The sequence below is a fragment of the Gossypium raimondii genome, chromosome 9, assembly GCF_025698545.1.
Source record: "Gossypium raimondii isolate GPD5lz chromosome 9, ASM2569854v1, whole genome shotgun sequence".
Classification (NCBI taxonomy): domain Eukaryota; kingdom Viridiplantae; phylum Streptophyta; class Magnoliopsida; order Malvales; family Malvaceae; genus Gossypium; species Gossypium raimondii.
The window spans coordinates 35,320,560-35,337,235 of NC_068573.1; the positions used below are offsets into that span (position 1 = coordinate 35,320,560).

General features: G+C 34.3%; 3 protein-coding genes and 1 pseudogene across 3 annotated transcripts; 1 reads left to right on the plus strand and 3 right to left on the minus strand.

Moving 5' to 3' along the window:
- LOC105799262 (pathogenesis-related protein 1) lies at nucleotides 1-770 on the minus strand. The gene has a single exon (XM_012629720.2). The coding sequence runs from the start codon at nucleotides 689-691 to the stop codon at nucleotides 137-139; it is 555 nt and encodes a 184-aa protein (XP_012485174.1). The 5' UTR covers nucleotides 692-770; the 3' UTR covers nucleotides 1-136.
- A 6,663-nt stretch (nucleotides 771-7,433) lies between these two features.
- Nucleotides 7,434-8,333, plus strand: LOC105799265 (thioredoxin-like protein Clot). The gene is made up of 2 exons (XM_012629722.2): nucleotides 7,434-7,639; nucleotides 7,853-8,333. Exons 1-2 carry the CDS (start codon nucleotides 7,495-7,497, stop codon nucleotides 8,110-8,112), a joined length of 405 nt encoding a protein of 134 aa, XP_012485176.1. The 5' UTR covers nucleotides 7,434-7,494; the 3' UTR covers nucleotides 8,113-8,333.
- A 483-nt stretch (nucleotides 8,334-8,816) lies between these two features.
- On the minus strand, nucleotides 8,817-10,885 carry LOC105797671 (disease resistance protein RPM1-like; annotated as a pseudogene).
- A 546-nt stretch (nucleotides 10,886-11,431) lies between these two features.
- On the minus strand, nucleotides 11,432-14,267 carry LOC105799264 (probable RNA 3'-terminal phosphate cyclase-like protein). Its single transcript, XM_012629721.2, has 6 exons — nucleotides 13,939-14,267; nucleotides 13,714-13,863; nucleotides 13,215-13,393; nucleotides 12,975-13,150; nucleotides 12,674-12,890; nucleotides 11,432-11,811 (listed from the first exon to the last, which is right to left on the minus strand). The coding sequence occupies exons 1-6, from the start codon at nucleotides 14,141-14,143 to the stop codon at nucleotides 11,602-11,604; spliced, it is 1,137 nt and encodes a 378-aa protein (XP_012485175.1). The 5' UTR covers nucleotides 14,144-14,267; the 3' UTR covers nucleotides 11,432-11,601.
- Nucleotides 14,268-16,676: the final 2,409 nt, after the last annotated feature.

Here is a 16,676-nt window from a genome sequence, read left to right on the forward strand (position 1 = left end):
TAAATCGAAACAATAAAACATTCATTTCTTCCTTATTATTTGCCATGCAGTAGGCTGATGAGTACTAACATATATTTAGCATTTTTATGGTAGATAATTGAGTTGATTTGGAAGATGTTTAAGCAAAATAAACTTTTTAGTAAGGTCTTTGACCGATGATATTGCCTGCAGGAGCATAGTTGCAAGTAATGAAAGTTCCACCAGTGTTGCACCTCACCTTAGCACACCCAAGACGAATCGAGTTGCGCCAAACCACTTGAGTATAATGCCCGCAAACCTTGCCTGCTGCACAACTGTTGGAGTTGTAATTGTAGTTTACCCTCTCACTAACCCACATTCTTACAGCACTAGTGCCCGAAAAGTCAGCGCTACTCCAGGCAAGATTCTCACCATAAGGTCCACCGGAGTGAATAAGGTTGCAGTCGTAATAGTGTTGATTAGCGTAGTTCCGTGCATAGGCAGCCACGGTCTTGTCCCAAATCATAGGGCCAACACCGACGGCTGCTCGAGCTGCATTGTGAGCATTGAGGTAGTCTTGTGGTGAGTCCCCTCCCAAGGCTAGGTAGTCTTGTTGTGAGTCTTGGGCTTGGGAGGGAAGGACTAGGTAGTCTTGTGGTGAGTTTTGGGCATGGGAAGGATGGACCAAGGCTAAGGCTATGAGAGAAGTAAGAGCTACTAAAGTAAACTCCATTTTGAAGTTTGATTCTATAAGAATATTGCAATGAAGAAAAGTTGAAGTATGAGATGAATTTTATGTGTTTTGAGAGAGGTATTTATAGACGTTATTTTTTTGGCACTTGAATGTTCAAACTAGATTAAGTGCATAAATTAACGCCACAAAATTGATAGCAAACTCTCTAGCTCCATGTTCATATATATAAAAAATAGACAAAAATGTTAACAAAATTGCAGCATTTGACCTGCTTAAAAATAATAATGGAAATATGGTTTATTTTAATTGGAAGATGCATGTCATGAAAGCTGCCTAATTCGAAAGTTTGATTGTCACTTGTATAATTACTATTTATTAATTAGTCGTCGTCTATTTTATGTTTTTTCTTTCAAAAAGTTAGCCGCCGTCTGTGATATTTATTAACCAATTTGCAAATAGGATGGACCGTAGGCTTCTTATCCAAATCAAATATGCAAAATGATGAGATAGTAAATCCTTTATTTTATTAAGCAAAATTATTACTAGAAATCAGAACATAAAAATTAGTAAAAATACATAAATAAACACAATCGTTCCATATAAATATATTGATAAATCTTCATAATGATCTTAAAATTTCTTAAGTCACCCTACAAGAGTATCGAAAATGGGATATTCTCCATTACTTGGCCTAATTATTATTTTTATTTATGATAATAATGAAATAATGTCATCCTGTTGACTGAGCAAATCACTTTTTTTTCTAAAGTAGCAAATTACTTTTCTTTAATATTCTGGTAATTTGTTTTTTATATATATAAATAAATAAAAGGTCAATGGTAGGTTTGGATGGACAGTGTGTATTTGTCTGTGATTAGTGTAAAAATAATAATAACAATAAAATTAAATACTATAACAATATTATAATTTGAGACAAAAAAAATAAACTAAATACACCACATCATCTGTCTAAATCCAAGCTGGTGATAGTAATACCCCATTTATGTTGTAGGAGGACATGCATTAAACATGAATGAGTGAGCAGTGAACTCTGTTGTCAATGTTATATATAATATTAAATGTTTAAGTAAAAAACCTTTTGGTCACAATTCCTATCCACGTTTCACCAAAAAAATATAAACAGATCTTACTCTTAGCTGCCTCATGTCTGCGCCTATTATATTCGTTCACTGTCATTTTCCCTAATTAATATCCGTTCCAGCCGCCCATTTTAAGGAGGAGTTTATTTATAGGAATTAGTACTTAAATTTTGTTTAAAATTACATTTCGATCATTTGACTTTTAAAAGTTACATAATAGTTACTAACATTATCAAATTGTTACCTTTTTGTCACTCGACTGTTAATTTCTTCTTTTCTCAAATTTTAAGTCAAGATTTTACTTTCAGCTATAAATAAAACATATATATTAATTTTAATGATTTGGGAAGAGCCAATGCAGATCTTCATGAAAAAAGAGGAAAAAAAAGGTAATGAGAAATGAAAATAGTCACTATAATGTTATCAAAATTATTGCATTGAAATATAGTTATTTAAATGACATAATGATAAATTTAGTCTTTAATGTGTACTTTTTTTTTTTGCTAAATTTGACCCTCAACCTTTTAAAAAGAGTCCAATTTAACCATCAACCTTGTTGAAAAAATATGAAACTGGCAATTTGGTGCCAGAGCGAGTACCCTCTCCCCTACCCACCAAATCTATGTGAAGGCAATTTTCATATTTAGGTGTTTACAATTTATTGAACCTTATATTTGAGTTATGTTGACTGCATGGTGAATATCTAGCCCATTATGGAAGATCGTACTACTTAGGAATACAAATATTGGTAATTGATTTGGATCAAAATTTCCCAAAGCAATCTCTTGGATTATGGACTTTGGATTGGATCGTGATTCTGCTAATGAGCTGTTATAGAGTCCATACTTATTTCATATGTTATTATATAGCATTACTCTTATGGTATTACTATTTTATTGGGATTGTATTGGATCTCTTGTTGTAAGCAAGCCTCGAAATCAAAGTCTATATATTTGAAAGAATTGCCTAAGAAATAGTTGAAGAGAATTAGGCATTTAATCTGTTATTATGAGAATAACTTTGTAAGAGCGTTATTTTTATAGTGAAACCTGTTGTTGTGGTTTTACTTCTTATGATCACAGGAGGTGATCATAATGGTGAAAGTACTATGTCTTCAAAGTATAAGGGTAAGGAAAACGATTATGGTGTGTGTGATTGGGTAGGTTCACTTTGTAATTGTTGAAGAGAGTGCATATTTATCACTAAGCTAGGCTCCGTAGACATAGGAAAATTGAACTGCATAATCATCTCTTTGTGTCTCGTGTGATTACTATTCTTCATTTAGTGCCTAGAGGAGTGCCCAGCATCTTAGGCACTAATTTGATTATGCAACTTCTGCTCTTGGAAACGACCCTTGTGTTAACAATTGGTACCAGAGGCTACCATTTAAAGTAGCTAGTGGAGATCAGAAGTTTTACTAAGATTTAGATACGGAAGGTTCATCCACATCGAGACCCTCTATGCTCAAAGTTGGCAATTATACCTACCGAAAAGTCCACATAAAAGCCTATATAATGTTAATTGATGAGAAAGCATGGCATGTGATCCTAACTGGATGGGAAGTATCCAAGATGGATGGTGAGAATTGTACAATTATAAAGCCAAAAATTCAGTGGGCCACTTAGGAAGAGAAGTTGGCAAACACTAATTTAAAAGGATTGCCAAATGCACAATGGCAAAGAACGCTTGGGATATCTTAGAAACCGCTCATGAGGGAGTCTCCGTAGTCAAGCAGTCAAAGATGCAAAAGTTGACTTCTAAATTTGAAGGCTTAAGGATGTAGGAATCTGAGACAATATGTGAATTTTATGCCAAGTTGCATGACTTATCAAACCAAGCTTTTGCATTTGGGGAGAAGTACTCAAATACCAAACTTGTGAGAAAGGTGCTCAGGTCTCTCCTTGAAAGATTTTTAATCAAGATCACTGCTATAGAGGAGGCCAAGAATCTTGAACAACACGAGATCCTTGATTCTCTTCAAACATTTGAAAAAATAGATCGCAAGTTTTCAAATTTTCATATATGAATTGTGTTAAGATTTAGAGTTTTACAGCAATAGTGGTTTAACTTGTGCCAACAATGACAAGCACATCCCAAAAGAACACCAATTTTAGTTGTCAAATTTTTACTTTATTATTGTATTTGTTTTTTCAATGTAATATGCAGCAAAATAGTACTTAAAATGTCTTAAACAAGATTATAACAAAATTATTTTTCATAAGGCAAATATAGATAAGGCATAATTCTAAAAAATAAAAAAAATTATTAAAAAAAAAAAAACTCTTCTGCTACTCTCATCACGCATCATTCGACTATTGTAGTGACTTAGCCATCACTACCCCAAATCCAAATCCTTCCTTTCATGATTATTCGGAATATAATAAAGATTAGAAAATTTGATGCTTTTTTTTTACCTTTTTAAATTTTTAAAGAAAAAATATAGTAGTAGTGAACTAAAATGGAGGAGATAGGGCGGAGGATAGGGAGTGAGCAATCGGTAAATCATTGTTTAATCTTTAGTGGGTGACGAGAGGGGTTGGTTACTGAAATTAAATCGGACTAATCAATTAGATTGGAAATCGGCCTGTGAAGTAGTATAAGTCCAAAACCAAAATATATATATAATTCCAAATCCCTTGAAGCTTTTGTCTATGCTAAAATCTTCACATCCCCCTTTTTGTTTTGCTAAAAAAACCAAGCTTCGTGGAGTGTAAGGTGGCTATATTTGAAGTAATGGGTATCAACAATCGTAAATTAAAAGCAATGAAGAGAAAGAGATTAACTAAATCTTAAAGTCCCTTAAACTGTGAAGAATAGAGATGGTAAAATTTGAACCACTCCATCGATTCTAAATTGATTCGCTTTAAGTGGACTGGATTTTTTTTATGAGCAATGGGAAGAGCGATTATGATAACTATTTGTCTCACCCTGCCCCACTCTCTTTATGGAGTTATCATTTTATTCTTATATATAACTATTAAAATGATAAAAATTAAAAAAAACATATTATAGAAAAAATCCACATATTTTTATGTCTAAATATTTTTTGAATAATTATGTTTGAATAATTATTTGATTTTAAAAAATTAAAAATAAGATAAGTAGCAACAATTAAATTGAAGTAGTGTGGGGTGAGTGTTGGAAAAATCAATTTGAAAACCGTGTTTGTATGCAAATCCAAAGTTTAAAGTTTTCTTTGAAATCGACCGGTTATGATATTTGTAGCAATAAGCTTATTACGCAAATTATACCTATGTTTTCGGGTTAGACAAACTTTGTCGTTCCCGGCTTTCTACCATCGATCTTCTCCGTTAATCTAGACCACGGTTTGCTAGAGTCTAGGCTCTATTCGCAAATCAATGATAAGCTATGTAAACTTTCAAAGGTTAGAAACCAAACACAGACTCTATAAAACTTGACTATATTTTTCTATAATATCAAAGTGTGTATTTAACCTAATTCTTAGTTTCTATTTATAGAGAAGATAACAAGTGCCTCAATCAAACAAGTTGTGACCGAATAATAATATTTTAAAAGGAAAACCGACTCCCACTAGGAGAGTATGCAAAGGGTGACGACAACTCCTTTCCTAGGACTAGGGTTTGTCACCCCTCCCTTTTAACCATTCCTAGTTAGGCCTCGTCATGAATCAGATCCAATTATATGTGCCATCTGGTCTTTAAACTAACTCATATAATTTATCCTACCCAATGAATATATTTCTATGCCCAAAACATTATTTATTCTTTTAATTAATTAATTAAACTAATTACATTATTTTCTCAACCCAATTTTAATATTGTTAAGGTCATGATGATTTTATCACACTAGAATCTATGAGCAAATTAACTTAATTAACTTGTTCTTATGAAACTACGATAACTTAATTAATTTAACTTTCACTTGAACTTCAATTATTTAATTACAATTTAATTAAATAATAATTCAAGAAATTAATTTAATTCCTTAATAATCTCTTGTTCATAGTGAGAAAACGCATTATTTAGTCATAGAGTCATTCGACTAAAGTACAATGATTGAACTCTCCAATCTCTTCATTGTATACCATTACTATATCAAGTGTTCATCCAATGACCTTGTGATATGTGTTACCCTCATAGCACATCCTTAATTATTTTGGGATAAAATTCGTTCTCCCATTATAATCCTATTTTATCTCATAGTAACTATTACATATTCCTTCATGAAAATGTCAATTACTAACATTTAGTAATTAAATCATTCATCTTAGGACAAATGACCCATGGCCACATTACTTTCAAATCCAATATGTAATGTCAATAGAGGATATCATATACATTTATTAGTCTATGAATTCCACCACTGTAAGTGAAGATATGTCATACGAAAGTTGTATACCTAAAGCACCAGCTTTGGACTCTATTACCAATTGAACTCAAGCTTTTAATTCATTACAGTATATGAGTCAAGCATACATACTCCATCAATTACTATGAAATGAAGTAAGTCACATTATGGATGTCACAAGTGAATAAATCCATAAATAAATCTAGATTTTATTTAACTTAGGCCATGTATGATATACTACAAGTCCAGTTAGTCACATTTACATCTCTATCTTTTGGGAGTCATCCACTCCAATACCTAAGACAATGTCCTAATTGAACATTATAGACGACATAATATTTTTTTAATTAACTTGCTTAATTTTGATTAGACTATATACCTTTTTAGATTATCTACTAATATAAGTTGTTTTCTTGCATTATAATCCGATCACATAATGCAACTTATTATTAGTTAAACATTAGATAATCAATGCGCTAATATTTGCTTTTATTTTACTTTGTGTGCAAAGAGGACATTGTACAAAAGATATTAATAATAACGATGCAATTTCACTAAACCAATTTGTTTGAAAAATTACAAGCACATAAAGTACGTAGACAATATCACTATACTAAGGGCACTAGATCCCAACAATGACATAAGGATGAATGCATCTAACATCCATAGAGGTGGTAGTGATTTTCAAAATTATATATTCATAATGGAATGAGGCAGGTGGTGGAACAGAGTGTGTTTGCTGTGAAATGGTGATAAATTTAGTAACATTTATACCCAATTCGCTTCATTACCATCCAGTATGGAAAAAATGATTTTTTTCCCAGAGTTTGAATCAAAAGGGAGACAATATAATGATTAAAGAGAAGGATGAAAGATTATGGGAAAAAGATAGAGAATGACGAAAAAAAGAAAATTAGAGGTGGTAGGGAAAATGAAAACTAAAATACAGTGAAAAGTGATAAAATTATGCTAAGATTTCTTTTTTTATTTTATTATTTATCAATGATCTATAAATTAAAAATTCATATTAATTTTAAGTTTGTTTATTTTTTCTCTAAAGTACTTTAAAAAAAATAGAATTTTATATTATTCAACCTCTTGAATAAGGAAACGTTATTTTGATTGGTTCCACCACTTGTGTGGGATTTAAAGGGGGAGGCTTTGGAAAGATCTGTGACCATTCCTTAATTGCGCCCTACTTAGCTAATATTAAATAGTCAAGAAATGGGCCAATTCAACCAACCAAGGGCGAAGGCCTTTTTCTGTTCCATGTCTACAGCGTAGCCCATTAAAAGGCTGGGCCTGAAGAAAGCACAAGTTTTACAACATTCTTTCTTTTTCCAACCATATCTATCTTCCCACTTCTTGAATCTCACAATTTTGGGGAGGAAGAAACAGTGGAAGCCAAAAAGAATGCCGTTGAAAGTAGTGGATTCGACGGTTTCAAGCTTTGGCGGTATGTTTGAGAAATTCAGATCAGATGCACCCAACTACAAAGCCAATTTCATCCTTTTCTTGGCCGATAAAGACCCCTCTACCTCTCTTAGTTGGTGTCCTGGTACTTTTCCTCCTCTTTTTGGTTATTAATTCATCTCTCTTCATGTGTGCAAGTCTTGAGTTAATTGATGATGTGTTTTCTTTATCAACCACCCCCCCCAAAAAAAAAAAAAAATCCCCATCGCCTCTTAACCTCAAAATAAGGTAGGGTTTAGTCGAGGATTGATTTCTAAGATTGTTTACTAGTATCGGTTTTTTTTTTTTTTGCGTTTAGACTGTGTAAGAGCTGAACCTGTGATATACAAGAAATTGGAAGCGTCGCCAGAGGATGTGACACTGCTGAGAGCATATGTGGGTGACAGGCCAACATGGAGGAATCCACAGCATCCTTGGCGGCTTGACTCAACATTCAAGCTAACTGGAGTCCCAACTCTGCTTCTTTGGGATTCCAACAATCAAGCCATCAAAGCTCGTTTAGAGGACCATGAAGCACACCTTGAACACAAAATTGATGCGCTTCTCTCCTGCAAATAAAACCAACCTACTACTTTCAACTATTGAATTTTCTATATTGCTTCAGATTTAGAATAAGATTGTCATCCATACCTCATTTCTGTACGAAATGTGGTACATTCTTACGTATTAGTAACGCCTTGTAGTCCTTTATGATGTGCACTAGACATTGGTGAACTCAAATGAGTACCATTTATTTTCTGGATATAATGGAATTACAATGATAACAATATATTATGTCATGATACCAATCTTTAAGAATAAAACGCAGTCACTATTATTGATTAGTAAAACAGACGGGTACCTGGAATTGTAGAAGGCAGCTTCTTCATCAGTTCTGGTGAGTAAGATGTGTGGTGTAGATGGGAGCGGTTTCCTTTGTCCGCATATGCTCTCCACCAATTCATTCGAACATCTGTATGGCAATCGAATCAACTCCTTGCATTTGAAGATGTTGACTCCTTGAGCCCAGGCATCACCTCAGTTTCTATCACAGTCTCTTTCTGCTGAGGGAGTTGGCGTAAATTTAAATATTGAAGCTTTTTTGAACCCTTCAACCAAACACAGTCGCTCTCCTACAAATGCGTTATTGGAAAGATTAAGTTTCAACAAATTAGGCAATGCCTGTAGGTGAGAAACTGCATCTTCCCCCACTTAAGTAAACTGCAGTGACAAGAATTTGAGGTTGAGCAAACCAATGTGGAACTTTCCCCAATTTCCCATCTAGTGTCAGCTTCTCAAGGTATGGACTATGGAGGAGCTGATGAAAGTGCCTCCAGCTTTATTGTAGCCTGCGTTGAACCCAACCATAAGTTGCGAAGGCATTCCATTCCTTGTTAATTGTTCCATTTCTTTTAAGTAACAAGGCGCTTGTTACTCTCAGTAGGGATACAACTTGCAAACTCTTTTATCATACAAATATTTGGGGTACAACTATGCTCCAAATTTCCTCAAGGAAATATTTCAGTTCTCTCTTTGTCAAGTAGGAAGCGCTTAGTTGCCTCAAATTTTGCAGCTTCACAATTTCATTCGGAAGCTTCTCAATTTTGGGAGTAAAGACTGCAAGTTAAAAAGTTTACCTATGGACTTTGGGAGCACCTTCCCTTGAGTTTTTGACAAGTTGAGATATCTTAAATTTAATAAATGTCCAAACTCACTGGGTAGTTCATCGACTGGAGCATCTTCTAAATCCAGCACTCTTTAACAATTTTAAACCGGATGGCAATTCATTGAATTTACAAGTTTCATCAACAACAAAAATGATCAAGAACGAAGTTGTGATGTACCATTTCCTGTCTTTATTTCTTTATCCTTCACTTGGATTGAGCAGCGATGATTTCCTCTTTGTTCTTCTCCTTTTTCTCCATCGCATGCAGCAAGAAAACTTTCTTCTTTTGATATCGAAAGTGCAAAATCTCATTTAAGATCGTGCATTTTAAATGACCAAGGCATTCCAAACTCATTTCTCTCCTTGACTTGAAGCAAACTTCGGCTAATAAGTTCCATTAGATAGCTTTTAGCAACTGCTTCTGGTAATATGTCGTTACCCATTTCTAAAACTCCTGCCATCCATAGTCTACTAATTCTATTTCGCCTAATCTCATAATCTTCTGGTAAAAGGGAACAGTACAAGGAGCAATGTTTGAGTTGGAAAGGCGGTTTATGGTAACTATGCAGTAAGATAGTTCTCATTAGTTCAAGTGAAGGGTTGTTGCTTAGCTCCCAAGCCAAATTATCACGCACTCTCTTCCATTCGGCTATCGACTTCTTTGAAGACTTCATACCACCTAGAGTCGAAATAGCCAACAGCAGGCCTTCACATTTTTCAACTAGGTTTCTTGCCAATGAATCAAGATGCGACAGACACCGTCCTAGCTCGTTTGGGAAAGCTTTCTTACAGAAAAATTCCCAAGCATCATTATCTCTGAGGGGCAGAATTCGGTGCACATAGCTTACAAACCTGGGTTGAAAAGGTGCTACATCCTCTCTTCGAGTAGTAGCCATGACCCTGCTTTCGCACATACCTTCAGGAAATGCAATAGTGATCTCCTACCAGAATTGATTGCTCCACACCTCGTCTAAGACAACAAGGTACCTTCTTGACTGCAAGAACTGCACAAGTCTCCAATAATGCTCTATAGGTCATGGTATCAACATGCATCGGAACTTCTTCATTTTTCTGTTTGTAGATATCTTTTACCATGGATCTAAACAACTCTTCAATTGCCTATTGTTGGGAGACAGTGATCCAAGTGAAAAAATCAAAAATCAAAATGCTGTTTAACACTTTGTTTGTTGAAAGTGTTGGCCACAAGGGTAGTCTTTCCTGAACCACCCATGCCAACCACAGAAATGATGGTTCGCTGGGGTTCTTCAGCCATTAGCCATCTTAGTAACTCATATTGTGCCTTTTTCTATTCCAACAAGATCGCCATCTTTAATGAAAAGTGATGACTCGCTAAGTCTGTTCTTCCAATTAGGATCATTGGGAGAAGAAGTACCCTTCTTCTAGTTGTTGAATACCAAATTGATGGGCTCTCTCAGTGATGTTTTTCATCCTTTGGTTAATGTCTTGCAACTTGGCTGCTACTTCATGCCTCACATACTAATCCTTGGGGGAAATGAAGACTTAATTGGAAGAAACTTTTGCAATTGTACCTTTTGCCATTGTTACCACGCCATTGTTGTCAGTTATTCTCATGGTAGGGGAATTCATCAATGATGTCTTGAACTTCACATGCTAGCTCCCGCACGTTTTTCACCCAATCCATCTGGATTTGATTTTAGTCCCTGCTCTATCAGCATCCAGGAGAAAGACTCTCATGCTTTCTAGTCGACACTTCATCTCTCGGATTTTGTCAGGAACTTGCGATAAAGAAGATGCTTCATTCTATAAGAGTGACGAGAGTTTGTCTATTACAAGATCAGCAGAGCTTAAACTCTTTTTTTTTAATGATTGTAATCAAATCTAAAATTTCAATCTTATTGTCTTTTGGTTAAAAGGTTAGGACAGAAAGGCCCTCAAGGAGAAAGGAAGGCATGCCTTTGGAGATTCTTAGGTTGCTAATACTGCAAGATAGGGATCATGAAGCTAGAAAGCAAACAAGTTGAGAAAGACATTTAACCAAGACACCGTTCCGTTAATGGTGATTGATTCAAACAGAATATCGTTGCTTGGCTCCTTTACCAATAGAAAGATTGTTTTCTCGATTTTTAAGCAGCTGGTTATACAAGATAAGGATCAGACAATTAAGAAGCTAGAAAACGTTCAAGTTCAGAAACAGACTTTTGGCCATGAAAAACATTCCGTTAATGGTGATCGAGTCTTGCTCTGTTTCCGTTTGGATGAAGAGAATATTATTTGCGTGGTGCCTTTTTTCAAAATCAATTACCATTACAAAATTTTGTTACAAATAAATGTCCTTAAATTTACTAGCTCAATGTCATCTAGTAAATAATTTGCCATCAATCTACTCATAGCTCTCTGCGATACAATGCTACACAATGCCATTAGGTCGTCTTTCTGGACAGGTTCTTCATCCCGGAACCCCAACATTTAAGGATTACCGTCCCTGTCGATGGATCTGGCTTTATCACAAATTGAACATCTAGAAAATCTCTGATTTCTCTCAGTGTTTCTATTCCATATGGAGAGAGCTTTCCCACTCGAACCTTTGAAACATCATTCACACAAAGCGCGCAAAGAAGGAATAACAAACCCTACAAAACCAAACAATGGGCTACACTGTTAAGTAACAAGAGACACTTACCCAAACTACAAATGCTAGCTTTACAACCGTCCCAATATAATGCATTACAATGAGTAGCTTATGACTTTCATCTTTGTTTGGAATATAAGGAGTTATTCCCATATTATAAGATTTTCAGTTCCAGATGCACTTTGATAAGATGCCTCTGGTAAAGCTTAGATGTCAAACCAAGGGTAAAAACTAGTCCTTTTGTATGATAAGTCTTACCACCCTAAAAAATAATTAAATTATGGAACACCTTTTATTTTCCTGGCCAGTTAAAATACTTCTATTTCCTGAAAGAAGAAAAAAGGAAAAGATAAAAGAAAACAAGGAACATCAAAAGCAGAACCACCAGAACTCAACCAATATGAAGTACGAATACATGGCCATATTGTTATTACAAGTCTTTCCACGCTGGTAACTTAAAATCTTTTCAATTTCTAGTGGAAGATCAATACAAGGAATAAATAAAGGAATGGCATGCAAAAAAAGCAACCTAAAGGGCTAAATCAGTAGCAAGATCAGAAAATTCGTAGAGAAAATTTTCAATAGATTCAAAGGCAGTTTGTGGAATTAATGCAAATACTGATCATCTTCTTTGCTTCATACTTAAAAGCCTTCATTTTACCCCAACGAAAATTAAGAGTTTTAATGAGCATAATATTTTGAACAACAGAGCTCACATTTAATTTAAAATTTATCTTAGTCACAGCATATAAGTACAATATTATATGATGTGGACAAAGAGAAATCAAAATAAAAAAACAGAATTAGAATAATGAAATCAGACAAGTGGCAGGTCAATGGAATAGAGTACATAGAAGTAATACCTGGTGAGTTGAATCCACCACTCCACCTTTCTCAATCTCTTCAAGAAGAACAGAAGCCAGTTTCTCACCAACATCAGCTGCAGGTATCAACTCTTTTTTCTCCTCACCTTCAATATCTTCTTCTTCATCCCCTCGTGGATAAGAAACTGTAGTATCCGCAGAGATGCAGCAACCAGAAGTAGTTTCAGCAACTAGTGAAATTCCATATCCAGACGAGCTGCATTTAGGGGGAAAAAGGAATTTGAAATTTCCTGGTTATGATAAAAAATGAAATTCCAAAATATATATATAGTAACCATACTTTCCAGCCTCTGAGCGTTTTCTATAATCACTAGCGATGTAAACATCAGGAAGCAAACGATTAAAAATTCCACGAGCCGCATATATCATCTCATTTCCAAGCTGAACGCTCACTCTGGTAGTGAAAGCTTCCCCTCTAATTCTCTTAACCATTCCTTCGTCAGTCCACATGGTTGCCTGTAGCAGAAAGTGTTAGAAATTCACATAAAAAAATGAAGTATGTTAGATTAAAAAAACTCACTGTTAGGTGCTGAACAGTAGGAATTGTCAAATGAACTTCACCACCACCATGAGGTGAGACTCCCCGACTCTTTATTTCCAACTTTAATCCTTCTGAAGGAACCCCAAAACGCTTCAACAAGGGAAAGGTGGTGGAACGGAAAGTATCGACAGATGGGTCCTTAGAATCATTTGTAATCCCTGAAAATAATCAAAAGTAGTCTAATCATATCCATCAATTCCCCTATTCCATAAATTCGACCTATGACACTTGTTTTCCCACATCAACGTTGAAACATTGTTGCAACACATACAATTCTATAAGACCCCCGAATGCAATAGTTTTCACATATTGCCATTAACTCAACCTCCTGATTGTAAGTTATTATACATTGCAAAACAATAAGTGACTTTCTAGCAATGCTAACATATTACAAAAGAGCATCATAACTGACAATCAAAGGAATGTAACCACAGAAGAAGTAAAAAAAATTGGAATTCAAGCAAAAAAAAGGGATTACCTTTGAGGATTATAACTAAGGTTTTCCTAGCAAATAAACCAAGCAAGATCAAAGGCTCCAAAAAATACCCAATTGCTCTACTAACACCACAATCATGCACCAGATGACTCCCTCCAACTATAATCCCAGGCTTGTACTTCAATTTTGTACCTATCAAAGAGCACCAACAACTTTTAAGTTCAACTCAAAAGCTAATAGCTCAGAGGGGGAAAAAAGGGGTATTACCAGTTTCATTGATTTCAATTAGGCAGTCATCGGTGAGCTTTTCAAAGAGACGAAGGAGGGAAATCTCGTGCGGTCGGAGACCAGGTAAGGTGTCGTCGGCGTGGATGTCTTCTATGAGAACCGGAGTTGATTTTAATGTTGCTAAGAGTAGCCTTTGCCTCATGTTTTGACTTCCCTTCAGTCTCTTATACGTTATTTTCCCCATTCTTTTCCCTTCTTCTTCACGTTGCTCTGTAGAGAGGGAGACAAGACGAAGGTTTGAGTTGAACCGAAAAGATTTTGCCCGGAAACAAGAGATTGAAGGGTTCTGTTCCTATTTAATATTTTCACTAAAACCCTAAAGCTAAAATCTTGACTGATTGGGTAAAAAAAGTGGGTTCGGGTCGGATAGTTTAACTTTTTATAATATCTGAATCCCAATTAGAATAAGAGGATTTTTTAGCCCAATCAGCGACGTTTTTAATGACTTTAAGACTCTTTTAGGTATTAAAATAAAAATAGGTGGTTTTTAGTTTAAAATTTACATCACAATACTTTATTTATGTTTATATTATTAATTTTTTTGCATATGTTTGTACTTGTATTTTTTCATTCAAAGTATATATTACATGTTTAAGTAAATTTTTACATGGTTGTATACTTGTCTTGTGTTTTTTCATTCTTTCATTTATCATATTTTGCTTAATTTTTCATAATGATTCAATTTACCAAATAATCTATGGTTTGGTCTCATATTTTATTTCATCTTATATTTTATATAATTAATCATAGTGATTCAATTTAAAGAAAAAATATAATCATATTTATTAACATTTGACCGTGTAGTAAGCTAGATAAACTCTTTGAAAACACCCTCTTGAGAGCACTCGAATTAGACATTGAAATCACAGTTAAGGGTGTAAAAATTCATATCTCTAGCAAAATAATATCTCTCTCTCTTACTATACCATTCTACCTCAACCTCCTCTCCAAATTCTCTTCTAATTCCTCTACAAGTTGTCTCCGATGGCTTTTTGCTTTGCTCCGAGTAAGGTAAAGCGCCTATCCTCATCTCCTCCTCCCAGCTTGATTAACCCATCAAGAATATTGTATATAAATTGTTTTAAATATTTATGTGTTAGTAACTAATTTTATGTTGATTTTGATACAATCGTGTGTCTATGTTACATTCATGTAATTTTTTTGTACAATTTAATATTTCATTATTTTCCATATTATTTTCATTTCTTAGCTTATTACATGTTTTATATGATGTGGTCCAATTTTAACTCTAAATCCATCTACTTGAAAATTGAAGCATTACCTTTTATATAGGTATTAATATACCATTGGGTACCTAAATGGTGTTAATCATTAAAGATTTAATGTGATTATTGATTGAATAAAATGGTTGGTTAATGATTTGAATAGAGTTGTTAGTAATTAATTTTTATAATTTTTCAGGTAAACCAACGCGAAAATTATTTAAATATAATTAACATTTCATAGAATACAGATGGTAGTGTTGTGCTGTCATATATGATAGGTATAATGCGGGTTATGCTTTGCACCCAACAGTACCATTTGCGCGTGGGTGATTTACATACGATAGTATTTACATTTTGCACAGAAACTGTTATCTATGAGTTTATTAAAATATAAAAAAGTAAAGAGAGTAGAAAAAGAATTGTAATAAAAGACTTAAATCATACTAAATATGTCAAATGGATTATATCCATAAAATGATATTAGTATTGTAATAAAAATAGTAAAACGACCACAGCGCAAGAGAAGTGGATACCATAACGTAGGGAAAAGAGATATATGGCTATGAAACACAGTTAATGTCTTAAGCTAAAGGTCCTAAGAATGTGAGATGTTTATAATTTACTAAAGATAATAGTTGTTAGATTTGCTATAGTTAAAGCTAAGGAGTTATAGATTCTCATGGCCAATACTAAAAAATGGGATATAGTAAAAGCTTTAAAGCATTAAAATATTCAAATAATGACTTATAACAGTATTATAGATTTGGTAAATGAGGCTAAGCATTAGTTGCATACCGATAAAAGTAAGAAAATAGTTAATGGTAAGAAAAGATAATTAATTAAGTTGATAAACAAAAAGAATTAATGATTTCCCTACTTTCATAAAATGCAGATCCCTTAAACCAGTTCTTGAAGCTCTTTAGCTTTATTTCTTAACTTTTACGCATATGGAAATGTTAAGAATTTTACTCGCTTATTGTTTTTCTTACTTTTCTAGCTTCATCCTCATGAAGTTTGCTCCATGCATACGTTTTCATCATTGCTCCTTCTTCGAGCTACCGAAGAGGATGAAGAACGGGAGAAATTGAGACAAGGTCAAGAAGAAAATCATTCCTGAGAGCTATCTCCCAACTATTTATAACCCTTCCCGTGCTTCTTTCAACCTTATGAGAGTCATGCATCACTAATTATTATGCCTCCTACTAAGGAATTAGTTGGTTCCACCCTAATTGAACCAGAATTGAATCTCAACCATGTCCAATTCAGTTTCCAACTTTCTTTTTTTCTTCCAATATAGGTTGCCAGCTTGCGGTTTCTTTCAATTTAGTCCCTGTTCGTTCTAATTTCGGGTTATTAGAAATTCAGGTGTTACACTACGAATACAAAGTCTTGCATTCGTTTTCATGTGTTGAGACTTAGGAAGCTTGTGTCACACTTGAGTATCGTTCCTAAGGCTTTTAGGCTTAGAAATACACATCCTACACACTCAAG